General features: G+C 35.4%; 1 protein-coding gene across 1 annotated transcript in view; it reads left to right on the top strand.

Annotated features, from left to right (window-relative positions):
* The window catches only part of ptprq (protein tyrosine phosphatase receptor type Q), an 88,837-nt gene that overhangs the window by 4,984 nt on the left and 64,924 nt on the right, over positions 1-18,929 (top strand). Inside the window, 15 exon segments of the mRNA XM_042335062.1 lie at positions 3,992-4,169; positions 5,466-5,744; positions 6,048-6,332; positions 6,644-6,922; positions 7,037-7,297; positions 7,624-7,754; positions 8,318-8,447; positions 9,126-9,279; positions 9,494-9,600; positions 11,287-11,384; positions 13,009-13,174; positions 13,805-13,965; positions 14,651-14,759; positions 17,822-18,048; positions 18,476-18,545. Coding sequence (XP_042190996.1) covers positions 3,992-4,169; positions 5,466-5,744; positions 6,048-6,332; positions 6,644-6,922; positions 7,037-7,297; positions 7,624-7,754; positions 8,318-8,447; positions 9,126-9,279; positions 9,494-9,600; positions 11,287-11,384; positions 13,009-13,174; positions 13,805-13,965; positions 14,651-14,759; positions 17,822-18,048; positions 18,476-18,545 — 2,635 coding nt within the window.

The following is an 18,929-nucleotide window of genomic DNA, read 5'->3' as shown; positions in this document are numbered from 1 at the left end:
ACATGGTTTATTGCAAAGTGGAGTGTTTGTATTTGTATCAACTACAAATTTGATTATATTAGATGAACACAATGTGCTCACAGTAATGACCCACAAACAGTAAATGATCAGTTGTATCTGGGTTTGTTTGTCAGAATACCAACACAAACTCCCTTCTCTTTCCAAGTAATGCCATGGGATCTTTAACATTTATCTGTCAGGCAGACTAGACCTCCTGTGCTGCTGTATGCAGTTAACATCCGGAGCAATTTGCCAAGGAGGCCAGTTCAAGACCGAATTTCAAGCAAAGGGTTATGTGAGCTAGAACTAGAGATGAATAGTATTTGAAAATGGGAATGGACAGATGAAGCAGTGGTCGTTTCTGGGCTTGTCATTCCTCAGATGGTAGAATCCTATCTTCCTATTATCCCATTGCCTCAGAATACCAAATCTACTATCTTCCCAGTACAGCATCATACTATATCTTAAGCAAATCCAGAATCCTGGTTCTAACATCTTTCCTGCTGCTGATTAGGTTTTATAGAAATAAATATTTCCTGGTGTCAGACCTAAACTATTTAGCTACCTTAGGGAAAATAAGACCCCCAAAAAACTAGGTTCTGATTGTCTGCCTGTGAATATCCAACATTTCTTGTTCTTACTTCAGATTTCCAGCAGTTCGATTTTTCTTTCCCCTTCTTCAAATCATGTTGCTGTAACAATTTGAAGTTTTGCAAATTTGATAAAAAAATGTTATTTAGCAAATCACCCTTTGGATTGCGGAGTGTGTATAGTATATTTGTTGCATATTACTTTAATGACTTAATTGGCAATTGGACATTGACAATAAAAAGCAAGCAAGTATAAAAGGATTCTGAGAAAGGGACTGGGCAGATTGTGGAAGAGAGTGGAAGTGTAAGGTTTAAATAAAGGAACAAGTGAATCGAAACTATGTTTTAAAATTACAAACATTACACTTTACAACCAGTTGGTTATGCAAATGCTAGTGGCTTAGAGATGACCCAGATGTGGTAAACATGACCTCTTAACCTAATGATTGAGTGACTCTCAGTCAAAGACAATTATTTATTTTTAATGAATGAGATGAATGAAGTGCATTATTTTGAGCTGCTGTTTAACGTTATACTAATGCTGCATGTAGCATGTTTTCCACTTGATATTAATAACTCTGCTGTTTCCACTGGAAAGAACATAGCATTCATAATCCTCTTTTTAGTATAACCAGAACTGAAGTTGACCTTAAAAACATTCTGCATTAATCAAAATATAAATCTCTGAAAACTTTTCTAATCTAGCAATTCAAAGCGCTTTGAGACGTCTCAACAAGGTGATAAGGAGCTATATCAAATGCAAGGATTATTATTTTTATAATTCCAAATTAACAAGTTATATCTGTTAATTTTTCATATGCCTATTTTTTTAATACAATATTGCGGAATGTTTTTTTTCTACAACATATATGTACAATATGTCTGAAAGTCCTTGTTACTATGAACTATACAATTAATTATCAGTTTCCTGCAATTGGTACACCATTATTTGGGTTATTATTGTGAACTGTTGAATATTTTAGACAGCTGATTTACTTGCTGAGGGAGTTTGGCCAATTTAATTAACCAAGGGAGTGGTTCCTGCTCATGTTTGAACTTCATAATGAAGTTAATGCTGAATGGTATATTAGGTAGAATATGCTTCCTTTTGACAGCATGATACTTAATCTTTATGGAGTCCCTGGACAGAATAGAAAAAAGAAATAGTACTTTAGTATTTATTTACTGCATCAGACTTGTTTTCTTATAAACATTTACAATATTAATCTAGTATCTAGTGCTGTTATGAAGTTTTGCTTGTTACAGAAGTTGTTTTTTATTTTGAGTAGATTCAATGTCTTTCCTTTTGTATGAAACCTTCCAAAATGTGCTGTTTCCAGAAAAAAAAGGTTATTGTTGAATTAGGTATTTTTAACTGAATCTAAATCATAGGCAGTAACTGTTTACAAAGAGATTACTTTAAGTTATAGATATGAACTATTGTAATTGATGTACAAACGTTAATGCATTCCATGGATTTTGTTTACAAAAAAATTCTCTTCTGACGTGTGGGCTAATTTTGAGTTATGTATAATATGTAAAACGTCATTGTGAATACTGTATTTTTATATTTTAAAAAGGTGGACAATCCAATAACCTTTGTTAGTGGATAATTATCTTTCTAATGGATGAAAAGTGGTGAGCTCCTCTCAATGGCTGTGTTGTTGCCAGCATTCTTGAAACTGTGTTTAATTTAAATGGAGATAGTGGTTGTCGAGATGATTGCTGCCCTCTGAACACAATGCATTTAAGATTACAGAGAAAAGCTCATCCATCTGAAGGCATGCTCTGATTTTAACACATGAACGTTATTCAGTGCTGCAGTCTCAAATGACTAAAAAGGCCAAAATAAAGGACACTGTTGCACTTGATTTATTTTTACAAAATCTATTCCTAAAATATAATTTCACAATCTAAATGCTAAACTCAGATGTTGTGTGCTGCATCTCACATACATGTAGCATGCAGTAAATTTATGTTCTGTGGTAAAGTTCAGTGATGATTTGTTGAATAAGTCAGTGACAAGAGTTAATGGGCAGCACAGGGATAGTCTTCAGTCAAAGTTGAATGGAAATTTCAGTGTATGACAGGCACAGTGTAACTTTAACTCAAAGACTCAAATGTCTAATTAATTGTTGATACTGAAGACAAGAACCAAGGTCTGTGCTGGAGACAGTATGGTTCAAGATTATAACCACAGTTGTAGAAGGTTGAAAGACGTACTGTCATGCATAACAAATTACAACAGCAATAGATATTGGATATTAATCTAACAATATTTTGCTATCCTAAACCAATCACAAAAATGGGAATGTATGATATTAGATTATTGGTACACATAGGTACTTTACCTGGATTGAACCAAGAGTGTCTCTCTCTATAAGAATTGTATCATGTGAGCCGGAATTGTTAAGCAACTGTCCAAACAGGACTCTAGACATCACAGTCAGTAACAATCACAGCATTGTTTTTTGCTGCTTTGTTTTGCCAGGGAAACATTCCTATTTCCAACAGTCAGCCTTTTACACGACATGCTTTTTTTGAGGTATAAGAGGGAAACCGAATACTACCATCACAATGGAGACAAGTAGGTTAGCCCTGAGGAAAAAAAACTATCAAGTCACATGCTTTACAAGACTACCTTTAACTTTGTTGCAATTGTTTTTCCACTGAAACACATTGGGGAAGAAATAGAAAGAAATAGTTGACAATAGATGAAGACACCATAAACAACAACAAATACAACAACATTCAACTTGCATTTATATAGTCCTGCTCATGCAGGTTAGCATCCCAACAACAACAAATACGACAACATCAACTTGCATTTATATAGTCCTACTCGTGCAGGTTAGCATCCCAGAGTGCTTGAAAATAAGCAGGCTAGAACCCTACTGCGATGTATTGATTCACTATTTTGACGCATCAAGTTATATCCCAGAGCTGCAGAACGTTGGTTCCCACTTTTGATTCCTAAGCGATGCTATGAGGGTATAGGAAAAGGAAGAAGCAATAAGCTTTATCTGAATGAGGGAGGGAAAATCAGAGGGCATGTTAAACCCCTCTTGTGCCCTCTCTAGTCACTGGGTCACGAATGTCTTTAACAGGTGCATGAAATCAAGATAGCCAATCTTCATCTCTACCTGGTAATCTATAGTCACTCATGAGGTAACCTAAAAGATGTGCCAAAATAGCCCAAACATGAAATTTCAGGCTGAATGGTTGTGCAGCAAAATGGAGAGTACCTTGTAGAGAAAATGCTACAGCACATGGATTTAAGAAATTGATATTAGAGTTACTTCAAACAGAAAGTGTACAAATCCCAGTATGAGTTGAAATTATTAATTTTACTCTGTGCAACAGATCTATATAGCAATATTTTTTTCCTCTTCTTTCCTTAGACAGAAAGAGATCTTCAGTGGACTGACAAATCTGCCTATCTAAGAAATATCTTTAAGCAGAATCTTCCATCAAATGAGACTGATTGCTTTGCATTGCAATTGAATCCAATAGGCCCTGACTACGTGCTTACAGAGTTTTATTGCTTTCTGTCTTTACCATACATTTGTGAATATGAAGGTAACACACTTTTAACGTTATATTGCTAGCAGTAACGAACTCCAAAAATGAATTTAAGCTATTTAATGCTAATTCAAAACAACAGCTGCAGTAATAATAATACTAATGTATAATTATCCTGTTCAATTTCTGGAGTGTAGTTAGTTTACTTTTCTATCTGTCAGTGTATCATATGTTGAGAATTAAACGCTGGGTAATAGTCATTGTTGTACCTTAAGACTTGCAATAATACGAATCTCTGCTGCTTTTCGATTGCATTTTGGTTTTCTTTTTAATTTGAGGTTTGCTTTGCACATGAAGATGATTCAATTGCTTTGGCTGCACAGTGTGAAGTCTTTGACATGCACTGGTAATGGAAAATTCCAGAATAAGCCCACCGTGTCAGAGACACTAACTTGATCGTAAAAGGAATTTTTCACACATTGTGTTTTGGTTAGCTGCTGTTAAGTGATTGCTTAACAATGCTAGGAAGCACATGAGTGTTTATTAATGTTGACATTGGCTCTGCAATATGCACAGAAGATTTATAACTAAATGACCAGTCACTGGAGGCAGGGAATCCTCCCACTCATCTCCTGTTAATTCTGCAAGCTAAAGTCCAAATGGGTAGAGTGGTCTGAGCTGGACAAGCAACAGGGAAGCTTGCCAGACAATCTTGTCAATGACAAGCTATGTGGATTTAGCTGGTCAGACGCCAACGCACACTTTGGGGTCCTCAAACCTTGACTCCTGCCAACCTGCATCTAATGCTTTCCGGAATTAGGTAAACAGGATGTGTCCCTCCAGGGAGAGACTGTGCATTCCACTCCAACACGTCATCTCTGGAATTTCCATGTGTAGGTGGGATGCATGGAATTCTCAGTTTCGTTTGGATACTCGTAAGCATGGTGATGGGTTTATGCATGTGTCAGACACCTGGCTGACCACAAGAAATGTCCAAATTAACAACTAGGTCATCTATATTCAGCCCACATGGGTTTCGGTAGCATGCTAACATTCTATTGAATAAAAATGACACCATGATTTGGATTTACTCTATTAATGTAACATTTCAGAGAGTCCAGAATTCCTAAACACCGTGTTTAATTTCGAAGCCTGTTTTCAGTTTTCTACAGAAAACTACTAGAAAGCCAGCTTCAGATTTAAAACTCAATTCAGCAATTTGTCAAATTGTACACACACTGAAATGTCAAGTTAACAGATTCAATCCAGATCTACTTGAAATTTTACCATATTTGTGCTTTTTCAATGATTCTGAGCATTGTGCGTTTCAAGTGTTTTGTTCTTATGTCCTAGTTCTTCCAAAGAATGTTCGTTTAGAATTAGTAGATGTGCAAGAAAGTAGAGCCACCTTTGTCTGGGATGATTTACAAGATTCATTCACAACCGAATCCGAACTATTTATTTGGTACCAAACTACTGACGAAAACCGACATTCCTACAGCATATTACCAAACTCTACAAGAATACTTATCTCTGGTCTGTACCCTGGACACCTCTACTATTTTGCATTGAAGTTAAGAGATGTGGCAGGAGCCCAAATAACTCTTAGTCCAATTTTGAGTTTATACACACGTAAGTTGTAAAGACTTTGCACTGTTAAGAGATTGTACCATCAGTGTTACATTCTGTGCAACTTAAATTTTGTCTGGGAATCGGATTATAAAGGAATACCTTGTCACAAATTGAACAGGACCAGCTAGATGCACAACGTTGGTTATCTCTATACTTTGTAATTAAACTGTAACATATGGTTTTGATTATGTTGGTATGTTGTTGAACATGTTTTCAGTTCAAAATTCACTTTCTATCTTGTTTGTGCTATACTGTATCAATATGTTTTCTATTATTTGATGACTGTTCATTGCAACTTGACAGGACCAAATCCACCAAGAGATGTTACATCTGGAAAAGTATCATCCACTGTATTATGGTTTCATTGGACCCCTCCTGACAGCTCACAGAATGCATCATTTCAGCGCTATTTTGTCACTTACATTGAATTTGAATCAAATAATCAGGGCACTGAAACTGCCAGGAGTGAAGAAACCTCTGTGGTGCTCAGAAACCTCAAGCCATTACACTCTTACAAAGTTTATGTACAAACTGTGGCTGAATCAGGATCATTAAGTTGTGCTGAGGGACCAGTACTTGCATCCACAGGTAAGTTTAGAGGAACATGATGAATGAACACAAGGAAAGTGAGCTAATTAACTGCGTACCATATTTGACTTAAGCAATTGCCTACAAAGTGCACAGTCACATCACTTTAAAATAATACATGTAAAGTGCTTTGAGACATTGTCTCATCACACAGTAAATTCCGTGATCAGACTTCCTTCTGAACTGAAAGGCACAATATCAAATGCAAGGATTATTGTTATTAATAATAATAAAAAGGAAAGACTGTTATGTTGGGTAAATTATTAGAAGTTATATACTACCAATTTACTAATTATTCAATGTTTATTTAGCTCCCAGCCCTCCTGCCAAGGTATTTATTAACCATGAGGATGTTTGGGAAGACAGATTTATTGTGAATTGGGAACCACCATCTGAAGACATTGATGAATACTATATACAAGTGAAAATCAGTGAAAGTGGTGATGTCGTCATTGAACATTCGAACTCTAATATAAACAAAACTACCTTTCAATGTAATTTTATGATTCCTGGTATCACCTATGATATTGAAGTGGCAATGGTAAAGAGTGGTAAGAGAAGTGAACCAAACATTATCACGCAAACCATGAGTAAGTCAAATGTTGAGAATGAGAATTTTTATGGCATTCTATTAGTAAATAGCTAAAAGTATCTTGATTTCTATCAGTTGTGACCTTGATGTTTCCTTCGTCTCTCTATTTCAGAGCCTAGACCTGTTGAAATAGTTGTTCCAATTGATGTTCAAACTCACTCAACAGTGCTGTATGTTGGAATGCCAAACATTGGTTCATACGATGGTCTTAATGTTATGTATGAAGATGAAATCGAAAGAACAGTTGCAGCAAAGGGAGATGTAAATCTAACGATAGAAAACCTGGTACCAGGCAGAGAGTACAGTTTCGCCATGTATACCACCAGTGGCAACATGAAAAGCAAAGTCTATCGAGTCCCAGTTGTGAAAACATGTGAGTATCTGTGTTGCACTAAGATCCATTTAAAAACAACCATAACTTGCATGTATAGTTCAAACAGTAAACCACAATAACCTTTTAATTGACTTGCATCAATTTAGAAGCAGAAATGATGATGTGTTCTACTCTGGTACAAAGTGAAATGTAACAAAGGCAAATCTTTCTTCTGATGTGATCCAGTAACTGCTGCAATAGTTACCTGGCCAGCTGTATCTCCCTTGTAAACTTTGGGAGTAATTTATGTTGTTTTTAAGCACATATCATGATCCAATTTATTTTTGGGTCAGTTTGGTAAAACTGATGAACTTTGTATGTTCTAGGCTTAGCACCACCCACTAATGTGCGTGAAGGCAGAGTTACAGAAACATCAATGGAATTGCTGTGGGATAAGGCAGATGGTCACTTTTACCAATATGAAGTTTTATGTACAAACTGTGACATGCAACTGATGGTAACTTACAAATGAGGCCTCATTGTTTATATGAAAGTATACACTCTAGAAAATATGCAATAATGCTGTGTATTTTAAGACCATTATTTTAATTTCATGTGATTAGAGGTTTAAGTATAAATAAGTTTCAGTGATGCAATATTCTTGTTTTATTTATCTTTACACTAATTGATATCTTGCCCATATGCATGACTGATAGTTCTAAATGTCAAAAAACATACACATTTAGATCTCAGGATTGATAGGAATAAGAATATTTTTCTAAAGTAGACCTATATTGATCGGAAGTATAACTACATTTAAAAAAAAACATAGTGACCACTGCACCCTGAGCTGAATATGCTTTCTTTTGCTCCATCAATATCTGTTAGTATACGTAGTTAGCTTAGAAGTCAGTAAATCCTCCCTAATGTTCTGAAATTATCTTTAGCCAATTGTCTTAGGACAAGTTTCCCTTTCTGGTTAACATCCACTTTCATTTTTGAAATATGTTTCGTAATATGTGTGTTGAGTGAGAAGTGTAACAAAACTGTCAAATTGATAGTGTAATTGACCACTTTCAGGTTAGAAAGGTCAAACAAGAGCATGCAGAATTTACACATTTGGCCCCTGGAACATTGTATAACGTTTCACTTCGAACAGAGAAGGAAGGCTACCGAGATAGCACGCAAGTAATACAGCAAATATTTACAAGTAAGGATGCAATAAGATTAGTTTTATTTTACAGCATTTTAATATGCCAAATTAATTCTAAATATAAATGTGATACAACATCATTGATTAACAGATATCAGTCTCTTCAGTAGGCTTTCAAAACTAAAGACATGGATTACGATAGTTTACAAGGAAATATAATATTTTCAATATTCTTTAAAGCTTTTTCAATAGTTATTTCTGTATTTTATTTATAATAGTAGTCGACTGTCATATAGATTTTCCACTGATGAGAGGTTCTGATACTTATATAATAATAATAATCCTTGCATTTGATATAGCGCATTATCACGTCTTCGAGACGTCTCAAAGAGTTCACAGAATATACTGTAAAGTGAATTGACTGTATGTTTGGTACTTTACCGCTCTATATTATTTCCGGTGAACACATGGAAGAATAAAAAGTCCTATTTAGCCAAATTTCATTTCCAAATGTTCATTTAATAAAAGAGTATGGTGTCAAATGGCATCACATCTTTTTCAGATGTGGATTGAATTGCATTTACTGCCTCTGCTCTTTGTTGAAAAAATAATTTGTCCATTTCTTCATAAATGCACATCACTTTTGGATTATTATAAATGTTGAATCTGAGTTCTTTTATAAATAATTGATTGTTAACCAATCATTCATTGTTATGAGTATTTTTTCTAATTCAGTGCCCAGCCCAGTGGAATATTTTAATTATAGCAAGACTTCTAATTCAATAAGTGTCAACTGGCAAGAACCAGCTGACTCATGTGATGGATATAATGTTACACTATCCCGTGAAAAAATCCTTCAGACAATCAAACTACCAGTTACACACCCCCGGTAAGATATTAATATGATCTTTAAATTAGGCCTTCCTCGCATTTCAATTGTAAATAATCTAAACTATATGACTGTAATATTATTTATCCACAGTAATTAAATTATAGTAAACGTAACATGTCATGTAATTAATATACAGTATACTGAATAACAGAAGACTTGGTAGATGACTTAATATAAGTAGCAATTTCTTTCTGTGATTGATTTTGAACAGAATATATAATTTTGACAACCTAACACCAGGAACCATCTACTTTGTAACCATTCATACAACTCGGTCAACAAAGAGAAGCCACCCCACAACAATCAGTGTTAGAACATGTAAGTTTAATTATTAAAGCCAAGAATGTCTTGGTAAAACTCCCCCCGCATTTGTACTTGTTATGAACATATTCATGTAACTATTGTATATGGATCTCATCATTGTTTATTTTACAAATTATTCTGATGACACACCATTAGATAGCCTCAGCCAATCAGATGGTTGAGGCATTTTGGGCTGTGCTATGATTATTCCAGATAATATCAGTTGTGAATATTTCCTGACACTGGTTTCAGCCAGTCTGTGAGGTGCATTTATTAATAATAATCCTTGCATTTGATATAGTATCTTACCACACCAAAAAATCTCAAAACACAAGAGTTTTTTTCTTTAAAGGTTAGTAATTGTATATTTACAGGCAAATGCAGCAACCATTGGGCACACAGGAATTAAGTGAGTGACCATTTCTTTTTATTTGGAGGATTGTTGGCTTGAACACTGGGAGAAAACTCCCTCCTCTTTATGATTAGTGCAATGGGTTCTTTTACGTCCATGTGAACATGCAGACATCAGTTTAACTTGCAGCTGAACCTCTAACAATTTATTAACTGAGTCTGAGTCTTATTAACTGAATTACGATTAGAAATGTAATTGTTGTTGAGCCAGGTGGACACCTGGAAAGAATGTACTCAATTAAAATCAGGTAGACCTGAACTTATGACTTACATATGTTTATTGTGATCTACTCAATGAGAGGCAAGCTGTACTGCTTGTACAATAAGTCTGTTAAAGTTTGCTTTAATTTTTTCCCACACTGACTTCAGTGACTACTTTGAAAATGACAATATAATTTAATTAATTAAAAAACACCTATGTTGACTGGCTAGCGTGCTTGTGTTTATGGTTTGTGTAATTATGAGACAACAACAATTTGCATTTATGTAGCACCACTCATGCAGGGTAGCTTTCCAGAGCGCTGAGCAGTGGTGGAGTACCGAGTCGGATGGAGGGGGGAGGTGACCGAAGGCACAGTTGAAGAGGAAGGTTGTCAGGCATGACCTGAAGATGGGGAATGATGGCTCAAGGCGAAGGGATAGAGGAAGAGTCTTCCAGAGTTTCGGGATGTAGTGCCTGAAAGTGCGGCCACCGATGGTGGAAAGTAGGGCATGTGGGACAAGCAAGCAGGAGGCCAGAGCCAGTCGAATGGAGCAGCGGTAATGGGTTGGGGAGTAAGAGGGTCAGAGAGGTAGGGCAGTGCCAGGGCATGAAGGGATTTGAAGACAAGTGTGAGGATCTTGAAATCGAGAGTTTTGGTACAGCACTGTAGCAAACCACTCAATGTGAAGTGGGAAATGGGGATACGTTTTGATAACCAGATAGCTAATACACATTTATCATGTGTTCTCATGTCTTAACATTCACACCTGAGAACATTCCAGTGTTTGAAGACAGCAGCTGAAGTTAAATCAACGCTTTCTTGTTGTGCTGCTGAGATGTTATTATTGTACCATATACAGTGATGACACAGTACATTTTATTGAATATTTTTCTGTGTTGGTTTCAAAATTATATTCTGTATCTGCAAAGAATACCTGCCAAACTTGCATTTAGTAATATGCATATTGCTCATGTATGTACACTACGTCACATGTATGTCCTAGATGGTTAGGACTGAAATATTGAAAATAATAATAATATAAAAATAGTGGTAATAATGATAGTAATAAGAAATCTGTTTTGCTCAGTACCTGAACCTCCAGCAGATTTGGAATTTGTTGAACAGGATGAGAATTCAGCTTATCTGGTTTGGAAATCTCCTCGGGGGCAATTTGATGCTTTTAAGGTGAGTAAAACTTTTGTGTATTGCTATCCTTATATTTGGTCTAGCCCCTTTCACATTGGGAAGATGTCTCAAAGTGCTTCATAGGAGTGCTTCATGTGAAGTATGTTTTATGGGCAAATGCGTAAGTTTACTAAAAGTTTGCTATTAATTGTAATATACTCTTAAAATAACATAATTATTAAATTATACTTTTGTTTTTGTTTTATACCTGGTGATGCAGAAAACTAATTTTGCTTTACTAAATTTACACCTTATCTATGGGAAACAAATGGAGATCTTTTTTTTAAACAAATGAAGCTATGTTTTAATATTTAATGATTCAGGCATCATTAGATGGGTCACCTTGCAATATGGACCTGTAAAAGCTGGATTAAGTTTCTACTCATGTAAAATTAATTAATGGATAGCTTGTTCTTTTTAGATATATTTGAGTGTTAGAGTAATAATTGAGAAGGAGTTGTAGCAAAGTATCTGTACAATGAGTAAGTCTAACTTATGCCAGTGTACAACATTATATTTTATCATAAAACATGTAAGGTTAGACATTAGCTAGAATTCAGCTGCTGGTTCAGGACACAAAACACGATCAATAAAGAGCACAAAAGGAAAACACAAATAACTTGAAATCCACAATAAGGCAATTAGTATTTGAAGGAGAGCAAAATACATGTTAACTATTTGGATGCGATTCTTCATCATATCTTTTATTATATATCAAAAGAAAAATGTATGGCTGCAACCAAACGTTCTGCCTGCTCACTACTGACTGATACTTCATCTGTTTTATACATATATATATATATGTATCTTTATCTCCCTATATGCCATTGTTTGTGGCCAAGCCATCAGTCATTATGCTCCCAATGTCTGGAACTCTGCCCCTTTTCCCTTTGCCTCCCCCACCACCCATCTATCTTGAAATCCCACCTTAAAACCTGCCTCTTTGGCCACACGTATTATCATCTCCCCTTTCCTTCTTGCTCAGCATCCAACTCTCCAATACATTATCCAACATGAAGGGAATTATATATATATATTCAAATAGTTGTTTCTGTTGTTATAACACTCAATTCTGCTTTTTCATTTTAACATGTTGATCAAAATAAATCAACTGGAAATCGAGCACTTTGTGGAATTTATTTTCTTCAAGTTGTGCTCAATCCTGTTTAATTTTATCCTGATGTATGAAATTGTATGTAAATGATTCCAAAATAAGGCTGGGAGGAGTGATATCTAATTTCCTGATGGTAATACATTGGGTGTAATGCAAACTTTGAAGAAGAATTAAAGAAAGTGGAGGAAGATATAGAATAGTGGCGGGGGCAGATGCAGTTTAATTTTTTTCCTCTAGTACTAACTCCTGGTTATGTTCCTATTTTTATCATCTTGCACGATCATTTCATTATAGAAATAAACATATACATTATGATTCCTGTCCTGCCATTTACCCTGCCTTACTATCTTTCTATTTCAAGCCATTGTGTGTGGTATATTTTCCTCTTTACACTGAACTTAGTTCAGAATTTGGAGATGATTAACCAGATGTTTATAGGTTCATAATCACATTATTATAAATACAATACACCTAAAATAAATACCAATTTTACTTGTGATCTTTTCACAGCTGAAGTACTTCTTGTCTCGTGGCAATAAAGCAATATATGAAACAACTATACATGGCAATAAGTTTAGGATCAAAGACCTTATTCCTGGAGAAGAATATATTTTTCAGGTGAAAACCATTAAAGGCAAGGATTGCAGTGACCTCATTGTGAAGAGAGTAACAACAAGTAAGGCCTCCAATGATCTACTTGTTATTTTGCTGCAGCTGCTAATGTCATCGCAGTCTATCAGAAGTATCTCTGTTAGTACAATACACCTTAATATAATGCCTTTCATGTCAGGAGGATGTATTAAAACTATAATCTAAATTTAATAATGTATTAAAACTATCATCCCAAAGGTACACCAATGCTATCAATGTCATTTGGGAAGCGGTGCAGACAGGCAGAATTGCATTCTACTGCAACATACACCATTTGGGAGCAATTGTGTGTTCAAGGCTCAGGAATTCCATATATGCACACGACAATTTGCTTAGAGAATAGAATAGAATAATCCTATTCAAAGTAAATGTGCATTTTCAAGGCAAATTACAAAACAAAATTACATTTGTATAGCGCATTTCACATCGGGAGGACATCAGGTTGTAGAATGTTTTAAGTGTATATTAGACAATTGTTTGTGTAACATATGATCTCTCACCCCATTATTTCTAATTATAATAATTAAAATAAGATTTGTGTTGTAAGTATCTGTTAATTTTTTTTAAATTCTGGTAATATTTATACATAGTTAAAATATTCTGAAGCATACATGCATTAAAAGTTCCAAAAAAGAAATATTGTTTTTACGTCAAGTACCCGAAAAACCTCGGATGCTGGAAATTTCAAATGTTTTGTCAAGATCGTTTGTTGTGCATTGGAGAGCGCCTTTTGGACATGTGGATCGCTACAAAGTGGATCTTGATCCTGATCAAGGCTTTGTTCATGTCACAGACTTGGGGGATGGTAGTTTCCAGGTATGACTTTCATTAAGTGACCTATAAGGAAGGGTTGATTCTTAGAGTGCTGTAGGCACTATAAAGTAATTGACCATATGCACATGCATGGATGAAGCTAGAATTGCTTGAAAAACGATTGAAAACCAGGCTACCTTTGCCTGTTTCCATTTTGCTGATTCTTACAAGAACCTCATAAACTTTTTGAGGGATTTACCTCAGGTATAGTTATTTGTTGGAGGTTCATGAATACTGTAGTGCAGGAAGTGTGGTGATATTCAACACAATGACATTAATTACGCAGCCTGCCCAGCAGGTCTGCTAAATGTTTAATGACCTGTCCCATATCATAGTCCAATCGAGAGAAGTAGGCACAGCCGAACTTCAGTGAACTGTGCTGACAACTACAATGCAATAATGATGGCACTGTTTATTTTATCTTCAATTGCATTCATATTTGGAGCCACAAGGACAAAGGTATTCACTTTATTTTAAATATGATTTTCATGATCACTGACTTATGATGAAGTTAATGATTGTTTTAGTTCAGATAGCTAAGGTATTGGAAACTGGATGTACACACAGTATTTTCAAAAGACAAAGACTTTTTGAACTTGGTGACGCAAAATAGCATTTGATAGTTCTACATTTGTTCAATTGGATATTTGTCTCAAATCATATTTTGCCTTTGCTTGTACTTAACTAGGCTGTTGTTTCTGGTGCTACCCCTGGCATAGATTACACCGTCACTGTCTCTTCAGTCTCTTCATCGTTTAGCAAGTCTGTCAGCAGATCATTTACGACAAATGAATCTTGTAAGTAGGTGTGTTGCATTTGGGAACATGTGCCTATTTGTGAAATGATAAAGGTTGATTGTCATTTTGTTAAACTGTTTGTGATTTTTTAAAAATAAGCAGATGTGATAATGAACAATACATTTTATAAATGTTTTAACTGATGGCATATTTCTGAGTGGTTACTAAACCGCAGAATAGTGTTTTTTCAAACAATAAGTTGATTGCTTTTCTGAAATTAGAATTAATATTTTTATTGAAATTATATAAATTGTTTATTAGATGAGATCTGAGATGTCAAAAACATCACTACAACCTTGCACAGTTATAGACCTGAAACTTTAACTCATTTTCCTCTCTCCATGGATGCTGCTTGACCTGCTGTGTGTTCCCAGCAACTTCTGTGTTTATACCAGATTTCCAGCATCTGCAGTACTTTGCCTTGCATTGTCTGAATTTGGTAGTTAAATACAATGCGAACAGCATAAAGAGTTTACGGTGGGAATAAGTTCCACCATTGGAATGGAGATAAGAATAAGTCACACACCCTTTACGTAAGTTCAGTGGAATGCACCAAATAAAATAAAATTAATGATTCTAGTTTTTTAAATAAATCAAGCCAAATAGTTATAAAACAGCTGCAAAATGCCTTTTTTTGATAGTCTTAAGAAAATGGTGCTGTGTCTCAAAGAAGGGGCTAAAACAGACTTAAATTCTAAATCCATTTTGTTTTCTTCAGGTTAATAAACTACAGTCAGCAATGTGATCATGAATATTTATGACTGGTTGTTTGTAACATAATTATATATCCACTAATTTAACAACCTGTGTACTAGCACATTCCAAACAAGAAATGGTGGTGTGTGACTGGAGTTATGATATCTAGATTATAGTCGTGTAAAACCTAAAGATTTTCCATTCAAATAACCTGCTGTACAATACTGTATAGAGATGAGGGAAAGGCTATGACCGTTGTTTGTCTTTAGCATACCTTACTTTTTCTAGATTGAAATTTGAAAACAAGGAATGTTTAAAGGCTTTTCCCGGCAATAAACAAAAACAGTAGCTCAGTCAATCTCTAATAAGATTCTGGTAACATGGATACAACTATGTATACAAACTGAGGCTGGCAGATCAGTTTGAAATCCAGAAAAAGCTAAGATCACAGCTACGAAGTGGAAGGTGTGGAAAAATAATTAAGTGCCAATACCACTGTCTGAGTAATTGGGTTTTAACATTGTTTCTCGGCCAGTTACATAATAAATAATAATCCTTGCATTTGATATAGGGCTTTTCACTTTTCACTTTCACTTTTCACTAGACGTCTAAAAGCGCTTCATAGAATAGACTGTAAAGTGAATTGACTGTATATTTGTGGGCAAAATGCGGCAGCCAATTGCGCACAGCAGTGTCCCACAAACAGTCATGACTTGAAGTGACCAATTTATTATTGTTTTATTTTCTTGAGGGATTATTATCAGGCGTGTGGAATAAGGAAACTTGCCCAAGGTTTCACCCTGCTGGGAATCGAACCCAGGTCTCTCATTTCCAAAGCGAGTGCTCTAACCAATCAGCTACAGAAATCCACTGTTTATGTGTATACACGTGTATGTAGCGCAGCCACAGGGTAACACTGTAATAGGAATCCAGCATTTTATTAATTGGCAAGAGTTCAAATTAGATAATGTTTCCATTATTTCATTATTAATTATTTGTCGAGGAAAGATGGACGTTCAAGCGTGTAAACCTTGTCTCATACGTTAATGCTGAATCTGCTGTTTTACAGATATTTTGCTGGTTGAGATGATGATTTTAGTTGTGATTTTTCTAATATGTTGTCAGGATGTTGTCGTTCAGATTGTCAAATAACACGTAGCAAGTCTATGTGCAACATGGTACGAAATTATTCTGGGTAGTCCATATAAGGGGAAAAAAATCAACACTTTAGTCAGTTCTATTTTCTTATATGCTTGGCAGTCTTTTCAATTCATTGCTGAGGATAACTGGGCCTTACGTAAGTGGTTAATCGAGTGTCATTAAAAATAAGACCTTTCTCTTTGATTGTACAAACGGTCACCTCCTCCCTCCCCCCGGCTCGGCATCAGGCTCCGCAATTGCTAAGCTGTCCTGGACGATGGACCGCTTTATAAATGCAAGTTGTTGTTGTTTTGATGGAACTAGCACATTTGTTTTATTCCAACAAAAAGCCCTGTGGAATTTCTTACGTTGTCAAAAAAANGGCTTGTGCTGCTTACTCTTGAAATCCTATCATTAACTCACCTGTATCCCAATGAAATTTTGCACCATTGGGTGAAACTATGAAGTAAAAGAGTGAAGTTTTATCATGTCATCTCAACCTAAAGGGCTAACGCTGCCTTACAACCAATTCCACACTATGTTATTCTTTGCAACGTGTGCAAACGTAAGCCTTTCTCACCATTTACTGAGTTTCCATTTTTGCTGATTATAGTTAATAGGCGTGTGATTTCATTAGAAACAATAAACTCATTAATATAAAGGGCTATTATAGCCACAAACATAAAGGTTCCATTTTTTTTGTGAATTCATATTAACTTTCTTATTAATTTCCATAGTACATTGTCTGATGTTCATCATTATTCATTGCTGGGTAACGCTATGTATCAACATATATCCATATATAATAATAATAATCCATGTGTTTGATATAGCGCCTTATCACATCTTCGAGATGTCTTAAAGTGCTTCACAATATATGCTGTAGAGTGAATTGACTGTATATTTTGTGGACGAAATATAGCAGCCAATTGCAAACAGCAGTGTCCCACAAACAGTCGTGGATTGAGTGACCAAGTTATTATTATTTATTTTTTGAAGGGATATTGCCCCCAGAAAAGCGATCCGCCAATCGACTAACAACCGGGTTCCTATTTACTACTAGGTAAACAGAGGTGTGTGGTGTAAGGAAACTTGCTCAACATCACGTACTGTTCGGGAATCAAGCTCAGGTCTTCTCACTTGTGAGACGAGTGCTCTCACCACTAAGCTACAAGACTCCATATAATATTACATTACTTTTTATATTGATGTATTATTTTTCACAGTGCCAGATCCTCCATATGATATTGTAGATGAACCAATTGGCGCCACTGCAATAATGCTGGCTTGGAGTGTACCCTTGAGTCCAAGTGGAAGGATATTTTCTTATGTGGTGAAGTACAAAGAGGTCTGTCCTGTTCAACAAGCCAGCTTTATCCAACTTATGACAAATTCAGAAACTCCAGAGTTCCTTCTCAATAACCTGAAACCAGGAACAGCTTATAAAATTCAGGTAAGATTTTGTTTTCAATGAAATACAAGTTGCTGGCACAAATTATATGCCTGTTTTTGCTTCCACAAAAACATTCCGTGGATTTCTAATAAATCTCATTCTATAAAGCTCTTTGAAATTTCTTTTAATGTGTAACACTACATATGAATGTAGGTTATTGCTGCAATATTGATTTAAAAAATCAGAAAAATCTGTTTAAAATCACACCTGTTATATATTTTAAAATGCCACTTCATGTTCCCATAAGACGAAGAAGGAATAAACATTATACCTTTTGTCATCATACTGTTTTATTTTAAAAAATAAGCAGTTGTAAAAATTTGAATATTTTAAAACTAGATTCTGCAACAGTTTCAGGGTGTTAATATCTAAACTTTTTTTCAGAGAGCAATACTGATTTCATGTTGCATTTTATTTACAATACCAGGTTGCAGCTGAAAATGGTGCAGGTATTGGAGCTTTTGGTAACTTTCGAAGAGTTGTAACAGCAGAGAGTGGTAAGTCTAATATTATTGTCATCATTTTGAGGCTACACCTACATTTACACTGCTGGAAAATCATTGTGTGCCAAGTGTCATTGGTCACATTGATCAATTTTAAAACAAGACGATGATCTTTACTATTTTTCTCTTACGCAGAATTCCAAAGTTATCTAGATCATGAAATGCATTAGCCCAGTGTCAGCATAGAATCATAGAATTCTACAGCAACGAAGGAAGCCATTCGGCCCATGATGTCTGTTCCGGCTCTTTGAAAAGAGCTATCCAAGTCAATCCCACTCCCCCGCAAATCCCATAGCCCTGCAAACTTGTCCTTCCCAATTAGCTTCTCTCTTAAAGTTGTTATCGAATCGGCACCATGAAACACTATTAAGTCAAATA

Source organism: Callorhinchus milii, unplaced genomic scaffold (assembly GCF_018977255.1).
Source record: "Callorhinchus milii isolate IMCB2004 unplaced genomic scaffold, IMCB_Cmil_1.0 Scaffold5, whole genome shotgun sequence".
In the NCBI taxonomy this organism is placed as follows: domain Eukaryota; kingdom Metazoa; phylum Chordata; class Chondrichthyes; order Chimaeriformes; family Callorhinchidae; genus Callorhinchus; species Callorhinchus milii.
The sequence above is the reverse complement of the archived record's forward strand: the minus strand, read 5'-3'. Positions and strand labels throughout refer to the sequence as shown.